The sequence below is a fragment of the Eptesicus fuscus genome, chromosome 12, assembly GCF_027574615.1.
Source record: "Eptesicus fuscus isolate TK198812 chromosome 12, DD_ASM_mEF_20220401, whole genome shotgun sequence".
Classification (NCBI taxonomy): Eukaryota; Metazoa; Chordata; class Mammalia; order Chiroptera; family Vespertilionidae; genus Eptesicus; species Eptesicus fuscus.
Genome location: NC_072484.1, coordinates 92,984,101 through 93,000,076, shown reverse-complemented (window position 1 = coordinate 93,000,076; position 15,976 = coordinate 92,984,101). Strand labels below are relative to the sequence as shown.

Genomic DNA, 15,976 nt, shown 5'->3' with positions numbered 1-15,976 from the left:
GGTTACGCGGGGCCAAGTAGCTTTTCCACATCGGAGCCCGGGAGCGGCCGGTGCCAGGGCGAGTTTGTTCCCATAACAAACAAGCACCTCCTTCATCGTTACCCAGATGGAAGTTACAGGGCGTCATGGCAACGGCGGATGGGGAGCTTTTTATGCGTCTCGGAAGAGAAGTTTTTCACATCGGATCTCCTGGCATCTTTCCTGAGTTCAAAAATAATTTTTGTATAAAAAATAACACGTTTCCTCAAAAGTAGCTGTCCACTTTTCTACAGTCGCCAAACACGGGAGCCAGCCATCCGTTCACTTACACTTACTCATTACCGCTTCATCTCTGAACATTAATTGACTAAAACATGTTTGCAGTGACCCCCGGGGTAACTTGTCTAGAAGCTTAGCCGTTTAGTCTCTGTATAACCACACGCAGACATCCTTCTGTAAGAAACGTGCGTGGGACCCTCCCCCTGGGCACCGCAGATCCACCGGCTCCCACACCAAACGCCCGGGCAAGTGAATATCAACCTCAGAATCCCGTTTAAACACCAGGTTGCCAGAGAAATGAGGTAACTTTCGAGTCTGTTTGGACAGAAGAACTGGACACTCTCAATGGATTCTTACAGAAACTTAATGTATATTTCTTGGGATGTCTTTGAAACAAGCCTGCAGGATCACTTCTGTTTAGAGCAGTGGTTCTCAACCTTCCTAATGCCACGACCCTTTAATACAGCTCCTCATGTTGTGGTGACCCCCAACCATAAACTTATTTTCGTTGCTACTTCATAACTGTAATTTTGCTACTGTTATGAATCGTAATGTAAATATCTATGTTTTCCAATGGTCTTAGGCGACCCTGCTAGCGGTTCTCAACCTGTGGGTCACCTAAGACCATCGGAAAACACAGATATTTACATTACGATTCATAACAGTAGCAAAATTACAGTTATGAAGTAGCAACGAAAATAATGTTATGGTTGGGGGTCACCACAACATGAGTAACTGTATTAAAGGGTCGCGGCATTAGAAAGGTTGAGAACCACTGGTTTAGAGACTTGTAAGTGTTCTTAAACATGTATTTTGACAGTTAATATTTGCTTTAAGCTAATCAGTGCGTGTCTGAAGTGTGAAATATCTAAAACACAGACACACCCGGAGATGATGTAGCCTGGGACGATCCTTAATGCAGGAATGACATCCATGAGGCCACGCCTCCACGTCCCAGCACGTGCGCCGTGAGGGGAGAATCACCGAATTAACCCCCCCCCCCCAAGTGGGGAGCAGAGGCTGGGTTTTCCCGCACCTCCCTCCCCAGCCGCAGCGCTGACCCGTCTGCGGAGGGACTGTTCACGTCGGATGGAACCCAGCACATGGGACCCTCATCTGCTGTGTAGAGCCACGTACGGGAGAAATCTCACGTGTACACCACAGGTTCCCAGTGAAAAATAAAGCATGGAAAGTCGGGTTTCTCTTAGAATGTGGTCGTTTTCAACAGGGAGCTGCGAAGGATGGGGAACGCGGGGACACTGTTCCTAAGATGAAGAAAAGGTCCAGTGTCATTTGGCCTTTGTATCCGGATACGAGGGAATGCTTGTTTGTCCCTCACTCCCTCTGACCGCTTCCTGCTGGTGCCCTCTTCCGCCTTCGGAGTTTTCTTTGCTCAAATAAATCATATTTTTATAGAAAATTTAGAAAACAAAAAATCTGGAACACGATTTACAGTGTTATCACGTGGAAAACATGGTCAGATAATCCGTTATGTGTTCTTGTAGGTTTCGTTTATTTTTATTTCTTATTTGAAACTCTGTTTCTTGATTGGGAGCCACTGTTTCGTGTCCTAACCAATGGAAATTGCTGGTGTTTGGGCGGCTTCTGCTCGCTGGCCTTGCTTGCTTTTCAGAACAGCATTCTAAGTGAAGCTATTGAAATACAAAGGATGCCGCTAATGTCATTGTCTTTTTCCTTTTATTTTTTTTTGATGAAAAGCTTCCTCAATGTTATGATTTTTATTTGATGGAAGAGACACATTTAAAGGACCCTAATGCACAATGGACATAAATTCCAAACGGCTTTAACTAAGCTGTGTCCCTGCCTTAATCCCGAGAGGAAATGGCGTGTGCTTTGACGTGATGGGTGTGCATTCTGTCTCGGTGTTTCTGTTCTCTGTGATGGTAAACGGGGTAAGGTTAATGATAAATGGTTCAGAGTTTCTTCAGGACACCTGGGAAATCGCTCCCGTGGCCTTTCTGTGTCTGAGGGGGACTGGGTCCAGGACCTCCTTGGGTACCAAAACCTGCAGATGCTCAAGTCCGTTGCATAAAATGGCATAGTATTTGCAGTAACCTGCCCTGACCCTGTGCACCTTAAATCTTCTCTGGTTCCTTACGGTACCTGAAGCAAGTAAACACTACCTGAGGGGTTGCTACACGGTATCGTCCAGGGAACAGTGAGGAGGAGGAAGTCTGTACACGTGGGCTTAACACAGCCCATGCCAGCAGCAACATGCCTTTCTGTCCTGAATGGTCTCCATCTGCACTTGGTGGCTCTCAGGTGTGGCACCTGGGGATATGGGGCCACAGCACTGCCAGGTCTTCCTTCCCAAACACACTCTCTAAGAAATACGAAACTGTAGGATCAAACCCACTAAAAGGCCCGAAACTCTACAGGGGCACAGTTTTGAGAGTGAGAAGACCTGCTTCTGCCAAACGTTTGTCCAAATAAGAACTAGAGGAGCCCTGGCCGGTGCAGCTCAGTGGATAGAGCATCAGCCTGTGGACTGAAGGGTCCCAGGTTCGATTCCAGTCAGGGCACATGCCTGGGTTGTGGGCTTGATCCCCAGTGGGGGGCGTGCAGGAAGCAGCCAATCAGTGATTCTCTCTTCATTGGTATTTCTCTCTCTCTCTCCTTCTCCCTGCCTCTTTGAAATCAATACAAATGTATTAAAAAAGGACCAGAGGAAGTTGGGTTAATGCCACCGTCAGGTACGTTAGCCAGCCTGCCAGCTGCGGGTGACTTCCGTGTGTCTAGCGGTTGCGTTGAGGGATAGTCCTGGAGCGTCAGGCACGGAGATGGGATGTGTAACCAGTGCCCTCAGGCCCTCTGGGCGGCCGCTGCTCTTGAACACGGTTGTTACGCACCTGCCAGCGCGCGTCCAGCCTGGCTCTTCCTGCAGGACGTCCTCCTTCCCAGGCCAGGGCCGCCCTCCCTCTCCGTGCGCGGCGGTCCCTGCGTGCGCAGCTGCTTGCTGATGCCCACGGACTGGATGTCTGCTCTGTTCGGGGGCGGGGAGACGACACGGAGCTGGAGGCTGTAAGAATGTCTGTGGTCAGACTGACGCGGATGACTGACTATCCCGCTCACGGGGTGTGTGTTTGTTTCCAGAGATGCTGCCGTCATTTCTTCAGAAAGTCGACGTCGTCTCCGAGGCTTCGAGGGAGACCTGTGCGGCGCTGAGCGATTGCCTCACGCTCCTCACCAAGCAGGAAGGGGTAGGTCCGCGGAGCCGCGTTCCCCAGCAGTTGTTGGGCGTCACCTACTGGCCGTCCGCCCCGTGAGTCATTGCTTTCAGACGTGCACAGGTAGGAGCCACGGTGCTGACAGGACACGAGCCGTCCTTCTTCGCCAGCTCAGTCAGCTACCTGTTTGCATTTTGTAAGATTATTTGAGCCACGTGGGTGGCATGTTGTCCCAATTATGCCCCAATTAATCGATTATCTGTCTAGACTCAGTGGGACAAACGCAGGTGACCAGGAGTCAGCAATAACAGCCTATCCCCTGGTACTTCAGTGTCTAGACAGCGGAGCCGAACCGGAACACAGGACACACAGACAGAATGAGTGTGCAATCACACAGGGTTTATTTACCTATTCCTAGTGGGTCCTGGGCTCCAGCAAAGGCCACCCGGCGATGCACACTGAAGGACAGACGAGGAAAACAGAGACAGGCAGGCGGCCGCAGTTGGTTCAGGCTCACACAGCAGAGCGATCAGGGGCTTGTCTCTCGGAGCGACGTGGAGTCCTCCTCTTATCGGGCAGGAGACCTCCACTGAAGATGGTCCCGGGGTTATATAGACCGCGGTAAACAGCTTGTGCTTTATCATTGTGGGCCAGACGGTGTGCCTTATGCTGGGAGCAGGGCGTTTACACTGTAAGGGCTCAGAGCTTTTACATCAAGATAGTGGGGTGTTCATTAATTTTGGAAGTTTCAGAGTATTGGGGGTTTCCATACAGCAAACATTTCACACAATAATTATTTCATACATTAGAGGGGTTACATTATTATAACACATGTGCCATGGAAGAGGATCTCACACGCTCCAGATCTCATTCATTCTTCATTAGGCAGGACGATTCCAAAACAATTCCTGTTCACACCATCCAGGTCATGGATAGAGCCGTGTTTGTTAACAAGCGTGTTTTCAAGTCCTACTTCCAGTGGAATGTTCCAGTAAGAGGATTAGGAAGACATTCTAGAAACCAAGGCCTTTATGTGAAAACTATCTGACACTTTACTTTACTCGAGTGAACGGGACTCAGTGGGTGAAGGCATACTGGATTCATTCTAACATTTTCTTGATGACAGTTATTTTAAATGTTTGACATGTATTTTTTTAAATTATTTATTTTAGGGGGGGGGCGGAGAGAGAGAGCGGGCAGGAGAACATGAGTTTGTTGTTGCACTTACTTACGCATTCATGGGTTGATTCTTTATGTGCCTGGACCTGGATTGAACCATCCACCTCGGCACATGGGACGACGCTGTGACCACCTGAGCTACCCAGCCAGGCCTCACATTTGTTTCTGAAGCTGAATTTTTAAGCTTAACCCAGAAGTGCCTGCAGGGACAGTGCTCACAGGACTCTGTGTTTTGACTAAATGGCCCAGTCCTGGTACTTTTTTTTTTTTTTTGAAGATCCAATACGTATATGTTTAATTATTTTAAATTGTATTGGGGTGACATTAGTCAACACAAACATACAGGTTTCATGTGTGAACTACTAATTTACGACGTCTGTATAGAGGACCATGTGCCCACCTCCCGAGGTCAAATCTGTCCCCTCATTCTAGGACCCCCCCCCCCCCCGGCAGCCACCACACTGCTGTTTGTGTCCATAACTTTCAGTTCCATATTCCACACGTGAGTGAAATCATGTAGTTCTTTGCTAAGACTTTTTGAATTCTCTTTTGTTCCTTAGTGTTTTTTTTTTTAATTTGCCAAATTTTTATTGAGTTCAAAATAGCCATAACTTCTTCTTTAGAATTTTTAATTGTAGTTGACGTATTAGTTTCAGCTTCAGGTGCACAACATCCTGACTCAGCGTTTGTGTACCTCACGGTGTCATTATCACACCATCTGTCACCAAACAAAATTAACTACAGTATTATTAGCTCTTTTCTCTGTGGCTCCTTATGGTGTTTTTTGTGTTTTTTTTTAAATAATCTCTGGTTTTTAGATTGACTGTGTGCCTGCTTCTAGCCATGGAATACTGATCCCTTCTGATTTACCTTTTAAATCTCCTGTTTGTTAAAACAAGAACCAGATAACCAAACTTGGTAAAGTGACGTCCGCAGGCAGAGTCCTCTGGCGTGTGAGAGCCTGGGGGTTTCCCGGGAGCCTCGGCCGATGTGTCAGTGGCACGTGGGTGTCGCTGGCGTGTTAGGGATGCTGCGACGTGACCCAGGTCCCGAGGTTTCACACGGCCTCTAGGTACAGAGGCGTGACTGGGCATATTTTATTTGTCAGTGACGCTGCCTGGGTTGGAAAAAAAGCTGGAATAAAGCAAGCTGTCAAGTTTGTGAGGGATGTGCTGATGGGAAACTACCAGATGTTTTAGGGGGAGGACGTGGGAACGTACTAGGACGTTCCTGCGGGGTTTTCTCTAACCTGGTGTCCAAGGGGCTGGGAACGGGGCTCCTGGATCAGCTCTGTCTGTGTCCCCCTCAGCGGAGGGGGGTCACGGTGGGTAAATGTCAGACAGACGCCACTGGGCCCCCGTCTCCTCTGCGGCCGAGCTCCCTCCATGTTCGTCAGACCTGCTTTTCCGGGTAGGGACATGCCTCCTTAAAGCTGGCGTGGGCTCTCGGTGAGATGTTTATACTCCCACGTCGTCTCCTCCCTGCCGAAGCATGCCGCCAGATTGTGATGGGAATCTGGTGCTGCGTGGGGCAGATTCGGGCCACGCCAGGGCCTGCGGCGGGGCTGCGGGCGGACAGATGCTGTCTTTGAGGAGAATTCCTGCTTCGAGTGGACTTGCAGGGAACGTCCTGGCTGCTGGTACCACCCGCTCGCTGTGCTGGTCACAGTCCTTGAGCCATTGTCCCTGATCTCTTCCATCCCAACGTGAACGCCTTCCCGGCCTGGCTTCGGCCTCTCGTCTCTACGGGTCTTCTCCCCTTCCGCTCTGAGCGAAACTTGGTTAAGCGTTAGGCAACCATTGCCAGGCTGCCCCGCCCGCCGTGCCCTCGCCCCATGTCTGTCTGTCTCTCCTCCTGGAGTCTTTGCTCTCGTCCATTCTGCTCGAAACCAGCCCCCTCTCTCCCTGAGCTTCTGGCCCCTTCCCAATTCCATTTAAAGAAGGTCCTTTCTGTTGTTACTTCTTGACTCCTCAGCTAGTGCACTGAACCCCTTCTAGCCAGGACAGCTTACTGCCGAGTCAGGGGACAGCTCTGAACGACCTTGCCTGTCCTTGGCGGGCGCTGCCTGCCGCTCCTGCTGTGCAGAAGCCTTCTCTGTGGCCGCAGGTGCCGCGCCCAGAGCTGCTCTTCCTCACAGCAGCTCCCGCAGCCTCCTCTGAAGCACCTTCCCCGCCCGAGCCCTGACTCTTCGCATCCCTGAGTTCGGGTGTGTGTGTGGGGGGGCCTTCCCCTCAGCCTTCTTCCCCGAAGGCTCACCGCTCCAGCCGGCATCCGTGGTGGCTCAGATGCCCGCCTCAGACCCGTCCTGAGCACGAGCCCGTGTGCCAGTGCCTGGGGAGCATGTGCACGTGGCTGTGTCAGGTGTTTCCAGCCACGGCATCGCAGCCGAGGAATTCGGGGGTTACCACCTTTAGTCTCTCAAGCCACCGACGTGAGCTGTCTGGGGTTCATCCTTCCTTCTCATCCCCCCGTCGTTCTTCCCGTATCTCAGTGTCTGCCTCCCTTCCCTCCCTCCCCACACAGAGCCCCCAGGGCCACTCTGTGGGGTGAGGTCGCAGGCGGGCTGCAGCATGCCTCCCCCGTCCCTCACCCAGGGTCCCCCTTCCAACTGGGTGAGACTCGCTCCTGTTCCCGGAGCTCCCTGCGACTGTAGCTCTCATCGGTGTAACATGGTAACATGGTAACACTGTGTGGTCCTGCTCTCTTCCCTGAGCCAAGCAGCACTGCCTCTGAGTGACGGCTGTTGTGCTTGGCACGATGTTGTACTTGGCACGTGGTGGACAGCTAGGGTTTGGGTGATGGACATGAATGTACAAGGAAAGTCTAAAAGGCTTTGCGTCAGACCAGCCAACGCTGCCTTCTTGACCTTGAACAAACGGAAGATGTTTGGGAATTCCATCTCCAAATCGGAGACTCTTTCCCAGAGCGCCCCAGCCAGCCCCGCACCACTTTATACCCGGATCCCGCCTCCCGCTTTCAGGGCGCAGGGAGCCTCTGAGCGAGGGCTCCTCTCAGTACCAAGTAAGACTTTCTGAAATATGCTGTTTACTCTTTAAAAAGAAGAGACAGCAAACCGGGTTCGCAGGTGCCTTACGGCTTTCGCATTTCCTCAGGAGCCTCGGGCCTCCTGGTCTTGGCCCGCACCCCGCACCCCGCACCCCGCTGCGGGAGGGAGCTCCCCTGGGAGCTGCCAGCAGGTACTCAGTTTTGTTCCGTGTGACTCGTTCCGGAGGGTCGAGGGCAGCTTTGTGGCATTAGAAAGGTTGAAGCTACTGTTGGGACAGAAAGTCTGCGCCTCGCCGTCCACCGGGATTGCCACAGCCCCAACCTCCCCAGGCGCAGTGTGTGGGGTTTCCTGCCTCTGGCCGGTGTGTACCCCCAAGCCTGGCCGCAATGAACCCGTCTGTTCCCGAAGCAGGGTTCCCAGGCAGGTGAAGGCCGCTGTTCTTCCTCCTGCCCCAGTGGTGGCCCCGAAAGTACCCAGAACTGAGTGGAGGTCAGCGCGGCCTTCATAGACCAAGTGTCCCTTATCCCGGAGGTGGGGGCGCCGGGAGAGGGTTCCCGCTTCCCGGGGGTGGGGGTGGGGGGTGGGGGGGGCGGAATTTAAAAGTTGCAGGGCCGGCGTCTCCAGCAGAGGGCTCAGCGCGCCGCCTGGACCCGCGGCCTCTGCGGGATGCACGGAGCGCGGGGAGCGTTTCCTGCCTGCCTCCCCCCAGTTCCCTGCCTGCTCCCCCCAGTTCCCGGAGCCGCCCGCTAGCGGCTCTGCCCCCGGCAGGTCCTACCCGCGCCTCCCGGACGCAGGGGGAGGCGGGAGGAGGGGCCGGAGGACCAGCAGCCGCGCCGCTGCAGGCCGTGCCCGCGCCGAGCTCTGCGCCCGGAGGCGGCCCTGCGGCCCAGGCCGGGACCTGGGGCCGAGTCAGCGCCCAGCGGGGCAGGGCCGCCTCCGCTGACCTCGCCCGGCCGGGGCGGGCCGGCTGCACGAAGGTGACTTAGGGGACCTTGCGGGGCCACCCTGGGTGCGCCCGGCCGGCTGCAGGGAGGCGGAGAGCAGGCCGAGCGCATTCGGCGGAGCCGGCGCCGGCGGAGGAGCGCGGGCGGAGCGGATCCCGGATCCCGGATCCCGGATCCCCAGACCCGGCCCAGGTGGGTGGGCGCGCGGGGCGCAGGCTCGGAGGGCGGCCTCGGAGGGCGGGGGGGGGGGGGGGGGGGGGAGCGGGAGTGGGGGGGTGGGTGTGGGGCGGGGGGCGGCGACCTGGGGCTGCGAGGAGATCCGGGAACAGTTGGAGGCAAGTGCGGCCGCCGGGCGGGGAGCAGGGAGGGTGCGGGGAGCGGGGACCCTGCCCACGGTCTCCCTGCGGCTCCCGGTCCCCGGTCCCCGCGGGCAGCCCCGGGGACGCCCCTTCACCGGAGCGCGGGGAGCAGGCGGGCGGGGGCGGGGTGAAGGGCACGGGGTAACCTTCCTGGGGGTGCCCGTCCGGCCTCGCGGACGTTGGCGGGGCCTCGCGCTCGCGGGGAGCAGCCTCTGAAGGTCCCGGGAAACGCGCGGGGGCGGCGAGGAGGGCAGGGGGGGGCGCTCCCGACTTTGTTTTGCTGGAGGATGTTTGTGACTCACAGGCGGCCTTTGTAGCCGAACCCGAACCCGAGCCCTCTGGTGTTCCTCTGGGTTGGAGGGGGGGGGTGGGGGGAGGAGGGCGGGACGCCGGGGAGCGGGCGCCTGGTCGCCTCTGAACTGCGGGCACATGGACAGTTTCTGGGTGCGAAGGGTCTGAGGACAGACGGGAGGGAGGCGGTCGGAGGGCAGACGGGGGAAGCTTTTCTTCGGGGACCTCGCTGCTCCGCTGGGCTGCCTCCCAAAAGGGAAAAATGCTGGAAATGCGCGTTGGCGGAGTCACGTGAGGCGGGGCGCCGGGAACCTGAGTGTAAACGTCTCCGGTCTGAGGTCTGAGGACACCGGGTCGCTCCGCCCCCGAGCGCGGCCTTGGCGCCTTGGCGAGGGGCTCCGTGTGCGTCCCCGGCCCCAGAGGCGCGCTGTCCCGGCGCTGACGCAGGCCCGGAGCCTGGAGGCTGGTTTAGGGGAGTCTTAGAGGGAAGGGACCCCGTGACCTCTCCCCTGCAGGATGGGGGAACGCACAGGCTCCTTGGGTTCCGTGATACAGGCGAAGGCCTGTGGCTGTCCGGGTGGAGTGCGCACACCAGGGACGAGCACCTGCCGCTCACAGGAGCCAGGACGTGGCTGCACGGTCAGCGGTGAGGCTGGGTGAACGGACCGGCGCCTCTGGCACTCGGGTCATGGCGTGGGCCAGCTCCTGAGGATTGTGAGAAACCCCGATTCCTTTCAGAGGTAGAAATGCAGACTTTTTACTGCGTCTGCATTATTCAACACATATTCCCACATTGCTAACTTGTATATGTCATCCAGAAATAGACAGATTAATTTTGGAAACAGCTAGGACGCTAGTTAAAGAAAGATGTAAAATGAAGCTGGGTTTTATTTTTATTTTATTTTTTTATTTATTTTTTAGATTTCTTTATTGATTACGGTGTTACGTATGTGTCCTTAGTCCCCTATTATCCCCCTACCCCACTCATGCCCTCACCCCCTGTTGTCTGTGTCCATTGGTTAGGCTTATAGGCATGCATACAAGTCCTTTGATCTCTCCCCCTTACCCCCACCCTCCCCTACCTTCCCTCTGAGGTTTGATGGTCTGATCGATGTTTCTCTGTCTCTGGATCTGTTTTTGTTCATCCGTTTATGTTGTTCATTATATTCCATAAATGAGTGTGATCATGTGATATTTATCTTTCTCTGCCTGGCTTATTTTACTCAGCAAAATGCTCTCCAGATCCATCCATGTTGCAAATGGTAGGAGTTCCTTCCTTTTTACCGCAGCGTAGAATTCCATTGTGTAGATGTGCCACAGCTTTCTAATCCACTCATCTGCTGATGGGCACTTAGGCTGTTTCTAAATCTTAGCTATGGTGAATTGTGCTGCTATGGACATAGGGGTGCAGATATCCTTTCTGATTGGTGTTTCTAGTTTCTTGGGATATATTCACAGAAGTGGGATCACTGGGTCAAATGGAAGTTCCATTTTTAACTTTATAGAGGAAACACCATATTGTTCTCCACAGTGGCTGCACCAGTCTGCATTCCCACCAGCAGTGCACGAGGGTTCCTTTTTCTCCGAATCCTCGAATCCTCACCAGGACTTGTCGTTTGTTGATTTGTTGATGATAGCCATTCTGACAGGTGTGAGATGGTACCTCATTGTCGTTTTCATTTGCATCTCTCGGATGATTAGTGACTTTGAGCATGTTTTCATATGCCTCTTGGCCTTCCTTCTGTCTTCTTTCGAAAAGTATCTATTTAGGTCCATTGCCCATTTTTTGATTGGGTTCTTTATCTTCCTTTTGTTGAGTTGTATGAGTTCCCTGTAAATGCTGGAGATTAAACCCTTATCGGTGATGAAGCTGGTTTTTATTTTGATAACTTTTGTGGCATTTTGAACAAAAAATATGTAAGGTTTTCATTAGCAGTGTGTGTGTGTGTGTGTGTGTGTGTGTGTGTGTGGCTTCTTGTGCTCCACGTGACCCAGGATCTATCCTGGTAAGTTTGTAGCAATGGTACTGAGGCTGTAGTGGGCGGGTGGGGGGGATTGTTTCGTTCCCACCACGTTCCTCTCAGGCAGTGGTCCGCAAACCGCGGCTCTCGAGCCACATGCGGCTCTTTGGCCCCTTGAGTTTTTGGCAAAGGCCAGCTGAGGAGTACCCTAATTAAGTTAATAACAATGTACCTACCTACATAGTTTAAGTTTAAAAAGTTTGGCTCTCCAAAGAAATTTCAATCGTTGTCCTGTTGATATTGGGCTCTGTTGACTAATGAGTTTGCCGACCACTGCTCTCGGGGAGCCGGGAGCTGAGGCGTTGAGAGTGAGTTGCAGGCAGATACACGTTTCCTCCTCCCGCCTGCCGCCTGCCGGTGCTAGGCCTGTGCCTCCTGTGCGTTCCTGTGGCGGGCACCGTAGGTGGCATCTGTCGCTACGCCACTTTCCTGTGGGGGACCCGGGGGGCGTCTGAGCGTTTTGTCCTCATTCAGTGTGCACTGATGCCAGCCTTGGGAGGCCCTGCCGTGCCCGCCTGCCTCGCTAACGGGGGTCGCCGTGGGAGCCAGGTGGCCCAGGCCCGGAGAAGCACAGCGCACCCTCGGAGCTGGGAGGGCCTAGCGGGGGGTCCTCAGGGCGGGACTGAGGGGGGGCCGGGCTGGAGGAGCTGGGAGGGCCTAGCGGGGGGTCCTCAGGGTGTCCGGGCTGGAGGAGCTGGGAGGGCCTAGCGGGGGGTCCTCAGGGCGGGACTGGGGGGGGGCCGGGCTGGAGGAGCTGGGAGGGCCTAGCGAATGGTCCTCAGGTTGTCCGGGCTGGAGGAGCTGGGAGGGCCTAGCGGGGGGTCCTCAGGGCGGAACGCGGGGTGTCCGGCTGGAGGAGCAGCAGCAGGGTCTTCTTGAAAGACTGTGTCAGCCTGAGGAGTCGGGATCTTAACGGGCAGGTAGACTCCGGGAGACGCAGTCAGCGGAGACTTAATCGGATTTGCTCCCTGAGAGGGGGAGGGGCATGTCCGGAATTCCAGGAGAAGGAAGGGGAGAAGGCGCGGGGCAGCCCTCGCAAGGCGAGGATGTGAGATGCTGGAGGGACTGGGGGGCAGGAGGGAGGAGGTGGGGCGTCACCAATGAGTCCCTGGTGAAGGTGACGGAAGGGGTGGTAAAGGGGGTGGGGAGAGTGGCTCCCCCTGGACATGATGACACCCACGTCGGGGTGTCCTGTCCCAGTGCAGTGTGGGCACCGCTGGTTTGGGGAGTCACCTGAACAAACGGGGGGTGAAGGAGGCAGGAACACCCCCAGGAGCAGGGTGGCTGGAAAGGGCTGGGACGAGGACCGATCCACATTCGAAGTCAAGCGCAGCCGGGGAGGCGGGGCCTGGGAGGGAGGCAGGAGGAGAGGCCGGAGACGGCGGCCAGGGGTCGCGAGGGCAGCTGACCGGGGTTACGGGTGGGCAGCCAGCGGTCAGTGCCGTTTGCACGCAGGATGCGGAGAAGCCAGATTGCAGCAGAAGGAGAGCGTGGGAAGTGAGAGCAGAAGAGGGAAGCTGGCTCCGGCCTCTGTGGAGGGCACGTTGGTCCTGCCCCTCAGTCCTCCCACCGCCTGGTTGCTGACCCAGCAGGCGGCCGGGCGGGCGGTCAGGACAGAGCTGCCTGGAGCTGAGGGGTCCGGGGGGGGGGGTGGCGGGCGGTCAGGACAGAGCTGCCTGGAGCTGAGGGGTCCCGGGGGGGGGGGGGCGGGCGGTCAAGACAGAGCTGCCTGGAGCTGAGGGGTCCCGGGGGGGGGGGTGGCGGGCGGTCAGGACAGAGCTGCCTGGAGCTGAGGGGTCCCGGGGAGGGGGGGGCGGTCAAGACAGAGCTGCCTGGAGCTGAGGGGGTCCGGGGGGGGGCGGTGCGGGCGGTCAGGACAGAGCTGCCTGGAGCTGAGGGGTCCTGGGGGGCGGTGCGGGCGGTCAGGACAGAGCTGCCTGGAGCTGAGGGGTCGGGCGGTCAGGACAGAGCTGCCTGGAGCTGAGGGGGCGGGCGGTCAGGACAGAGCTGCCTGGAGCTGAGGGGTCCCGGGGGGGGGGGGGGGCGGGCGGTCAGGACAGAGCTGCCTGGAGCTGAGGGGTCGGGCGGTCAGGACAGAGCTGCCTGGAGCTGAGGGGTCCGGGCAGGGGCGGGTGGCGGGCGGTCAGGACAGAGCTGCCTGGAGCTGAGGGGTCCGGGGGGGGCGGTCAGGACAGAGCTGCCTGGAGCTGAGGGGTCCCGGGGAGGGGGGGGCGGTCAAGACAGAGCTGCCTGGAGCTGAGGGGTCCTGGGGGGCGGTGCGGGCGGTCAGGACAGAGCTGCCTGGAGCTGAGGGGTCCCGGGTGGGGGGGGGCGGGCGGTCAGGACAGAGCTGCCTGGAGCTGAGGGGTCCGGGGGGGGGGGGGGGGGGGCGGTCAGGACAGAGCTGCCTGGAGCTGAGGGGTCCGGGGGGTGGGGGGGGCGGTCAGGACAGAGCTGCCTGGAGCTGAGGGGTCCGGGGGGTGGGGGGGGCGGTCAGGACAGAGCTGCCTGGAGCTGAGGGGTCCGGGGGGTGGGGGGGGCGGTCAGGACAGAGCTGCCTGGAGCTGAGGGGTCCGGGCTCACCCTGGTTTTCAAGGACAGCATGCTTCTGGCTCTAGCGATTCGCTGTCGGGAATGATACTTAGTAAATACCATTCATCAGATGAACAGAGTTCCCGTTTGTCCTTATGTTGTTGATAAAGCTTTTTTTTTTTTTTTTTTTTTATCGTGAAAGGGGTGTTGAGTTTTATCACATGTTCTTTCTCCGTCTATTAAGCTTTTTAGAAAATTGCTCCGGTGCCCAGTGACACGTTCGCCTGCGCAGCCACCCCAGCCCCTGAGCAGACCCCCTCGGGCGGCCGTGTTTCTGTGCCGTCCTCCTCGGTTTGGTTTCTGGGGGTTTAGCGTCTGTTCATGGGGACGGACTTCCTCCAGTTCCGTGTGAAGGCGGCACGGCCCGGGACAGGCCGGGAGCGTCCCTCCTCATTCTTTTGTGTCCGTTTCCACAAGGTCTGTATTTCCAGGGATTTGTTTTTTCCACTCAAGTTTTGAAATGTAAAGATGTTCACGATATTTTAAAAACCATCTTTGCAACGTACGCTGGATCTGTAGTTAGGTGTGCTTTACCTAATCTGCACCCTTTTCCCCGAGGACTTCCTGGGAAGTTCCACAGAAACCCCTCTCTAAAGCGAGGCTCATTGAGCTTTGCGTGGCTCTTTTTTGAAGAGCCGTCTTTAGCTTTCTGCTGACTTTCTTTTAAGTTCGTCGTTATTGTTATCTCTGTCGCTTTCTAGTTCATGCTTCCGAGGACCTGCCTGTGTCTTATCCTTTGTCTCTTGAAAGAGGATCATGTGCTCAAACGTGTCTTTTCCAGATTTCAGATTTTTAGTTCCAGTTTCGTAACTTAGCGAACATCCCTCGCCAATGCTGCCCATGACTTCCTGCCAGGCGTTCACAGCGGGTGTCCCGGACGCTCTCGGGACGAGGCCTCTGCGTGGCTGACGGGCCGCCCGCCGGGGGTTAACGCTCCTGAGGCTGGGAAGGTGTGGCGCTCACATATTTCTCTTACCCAGCTCGTCCTTGTTCCCATTGCTTGGCATTTTAAAAATATGTATATTTTTATTGATTTCAGAGAGGAAGGGAGAGGGAGAGAGAGAGAAGCATCAATGATGAGAGAATCATGGATCGGCTGCCTCCTGCACGCCCCACACTGGGTGGAGCCCACAACCCGGGCCTGTGCCCTGACCGGGAATTGAACCCTGACCTCCTGGTTCCTAGGGGATGCTCAGCCACTGAGCCACGCCGGCCGGCCACTGCTTGGTATTTTCATTGTCTTTTCCTTCTCCCACCTGCTGCGCACCCTCCTGCTTCCCCCTCACGCTCACGGCTTCTTTCCTCTCCCTGATCCTTGGCAGGTGCAGAAGACGGATCCTCTCTTCCCTCCTCCCCCGTTGTCCTGCTTCCCAGGTTTCTGGCCCCTCCCGATCCTTGGAGGGTTTCTGTGGTTCGACCCACGCATTCCACTGGCTCTTTCCTTCTCAGAACTGTGGCTCCAGCCCCCGCGAGGAGACGGGTGAGCTGCGTCCGATTCTCCTCCGATGCTCAGAGGGGCACATGTTCACCCGGGCGGAATCTTTGCTGCTCCTCGTACAGGCCGGCGCCATCCAGGAGAACGCGGGGAGCGCTGGGCAGGGGGCGTGGGTGGTCCGGTGCCGGCCTACGTCGTTGGCCTGCGTCGTCGGGAGCCCAAGGGTTGGGCTCCAGGCCAGGGACCCTTTCCTGCTCCGTGACACGGGTCACGCGGCCCCAGGCCTCACGCTCCCGTGGGACACAGGGCTAGTGACAGCCCTCCCTCTGCTGCTCCAGCTGCCCCGGGGCTCACAGGAGGTCGGGACACACTGTCTTTTCTACAGAAGTGTTTCCCGGGCTTTATTTTCAGAAAAATATCGTGAGAGGGTTTTGTGCTCAATTCGGGCAGAGCAAAGCGGAGGAAACGTGGTCTGTGGCGTGGGGTGTGGGGTCAGAAGCCCCCGACGGGAGAGCTGTGGGTGGGGTGGGCGTGGCAGGCTCCGCTCTGCTCAGGGGCTGAGCCAGGCCCCGGAGGCACCCTCCTCCCCAGAAGGGAGCAGCTCACAGCCTCCCAGAGACTGGGTTGGTGGGCGGCATCCGGCAGACGCCCCGGTGCCCGGCCCTTTGCCCGTGATCTGTTGCTGCCGGGCTCGGCCTCCTG

General features: G+C 56.8%; 1 protein-coding gene across 5 annotated transcripts in view; it reads left to right on the top strand.

Moving 5' to 3' along the window:
- The window catches only part of OSBPL1A (oxysterol binding protein like 1A), a 103,982-nt gene that overhangs the window by 30,509 nt on the left and 57,497 nt on the right, over positions 1-15,976 (top strand). For 2 of the 5 annotated variants that reach the window (XM_054723624.1, XM_054723625.1), the window contains exon 15: positions 3,373-3,479. In XM_054723624.1, the coding sequence (XP_054579599.1) occupies positions 3,373-3,479 (107 nt within the window). Of the gene's footprint in view, positions 1-3,372; positions 3,480-8,586; positions 8,769-9,338; positions 9,380-15,976 lie in introns of those variants that run through there. The other 3 variants (XM_054723629.1, XM_054723628.1, XM_054723626.1) reach the window with 3 other exon arrangements.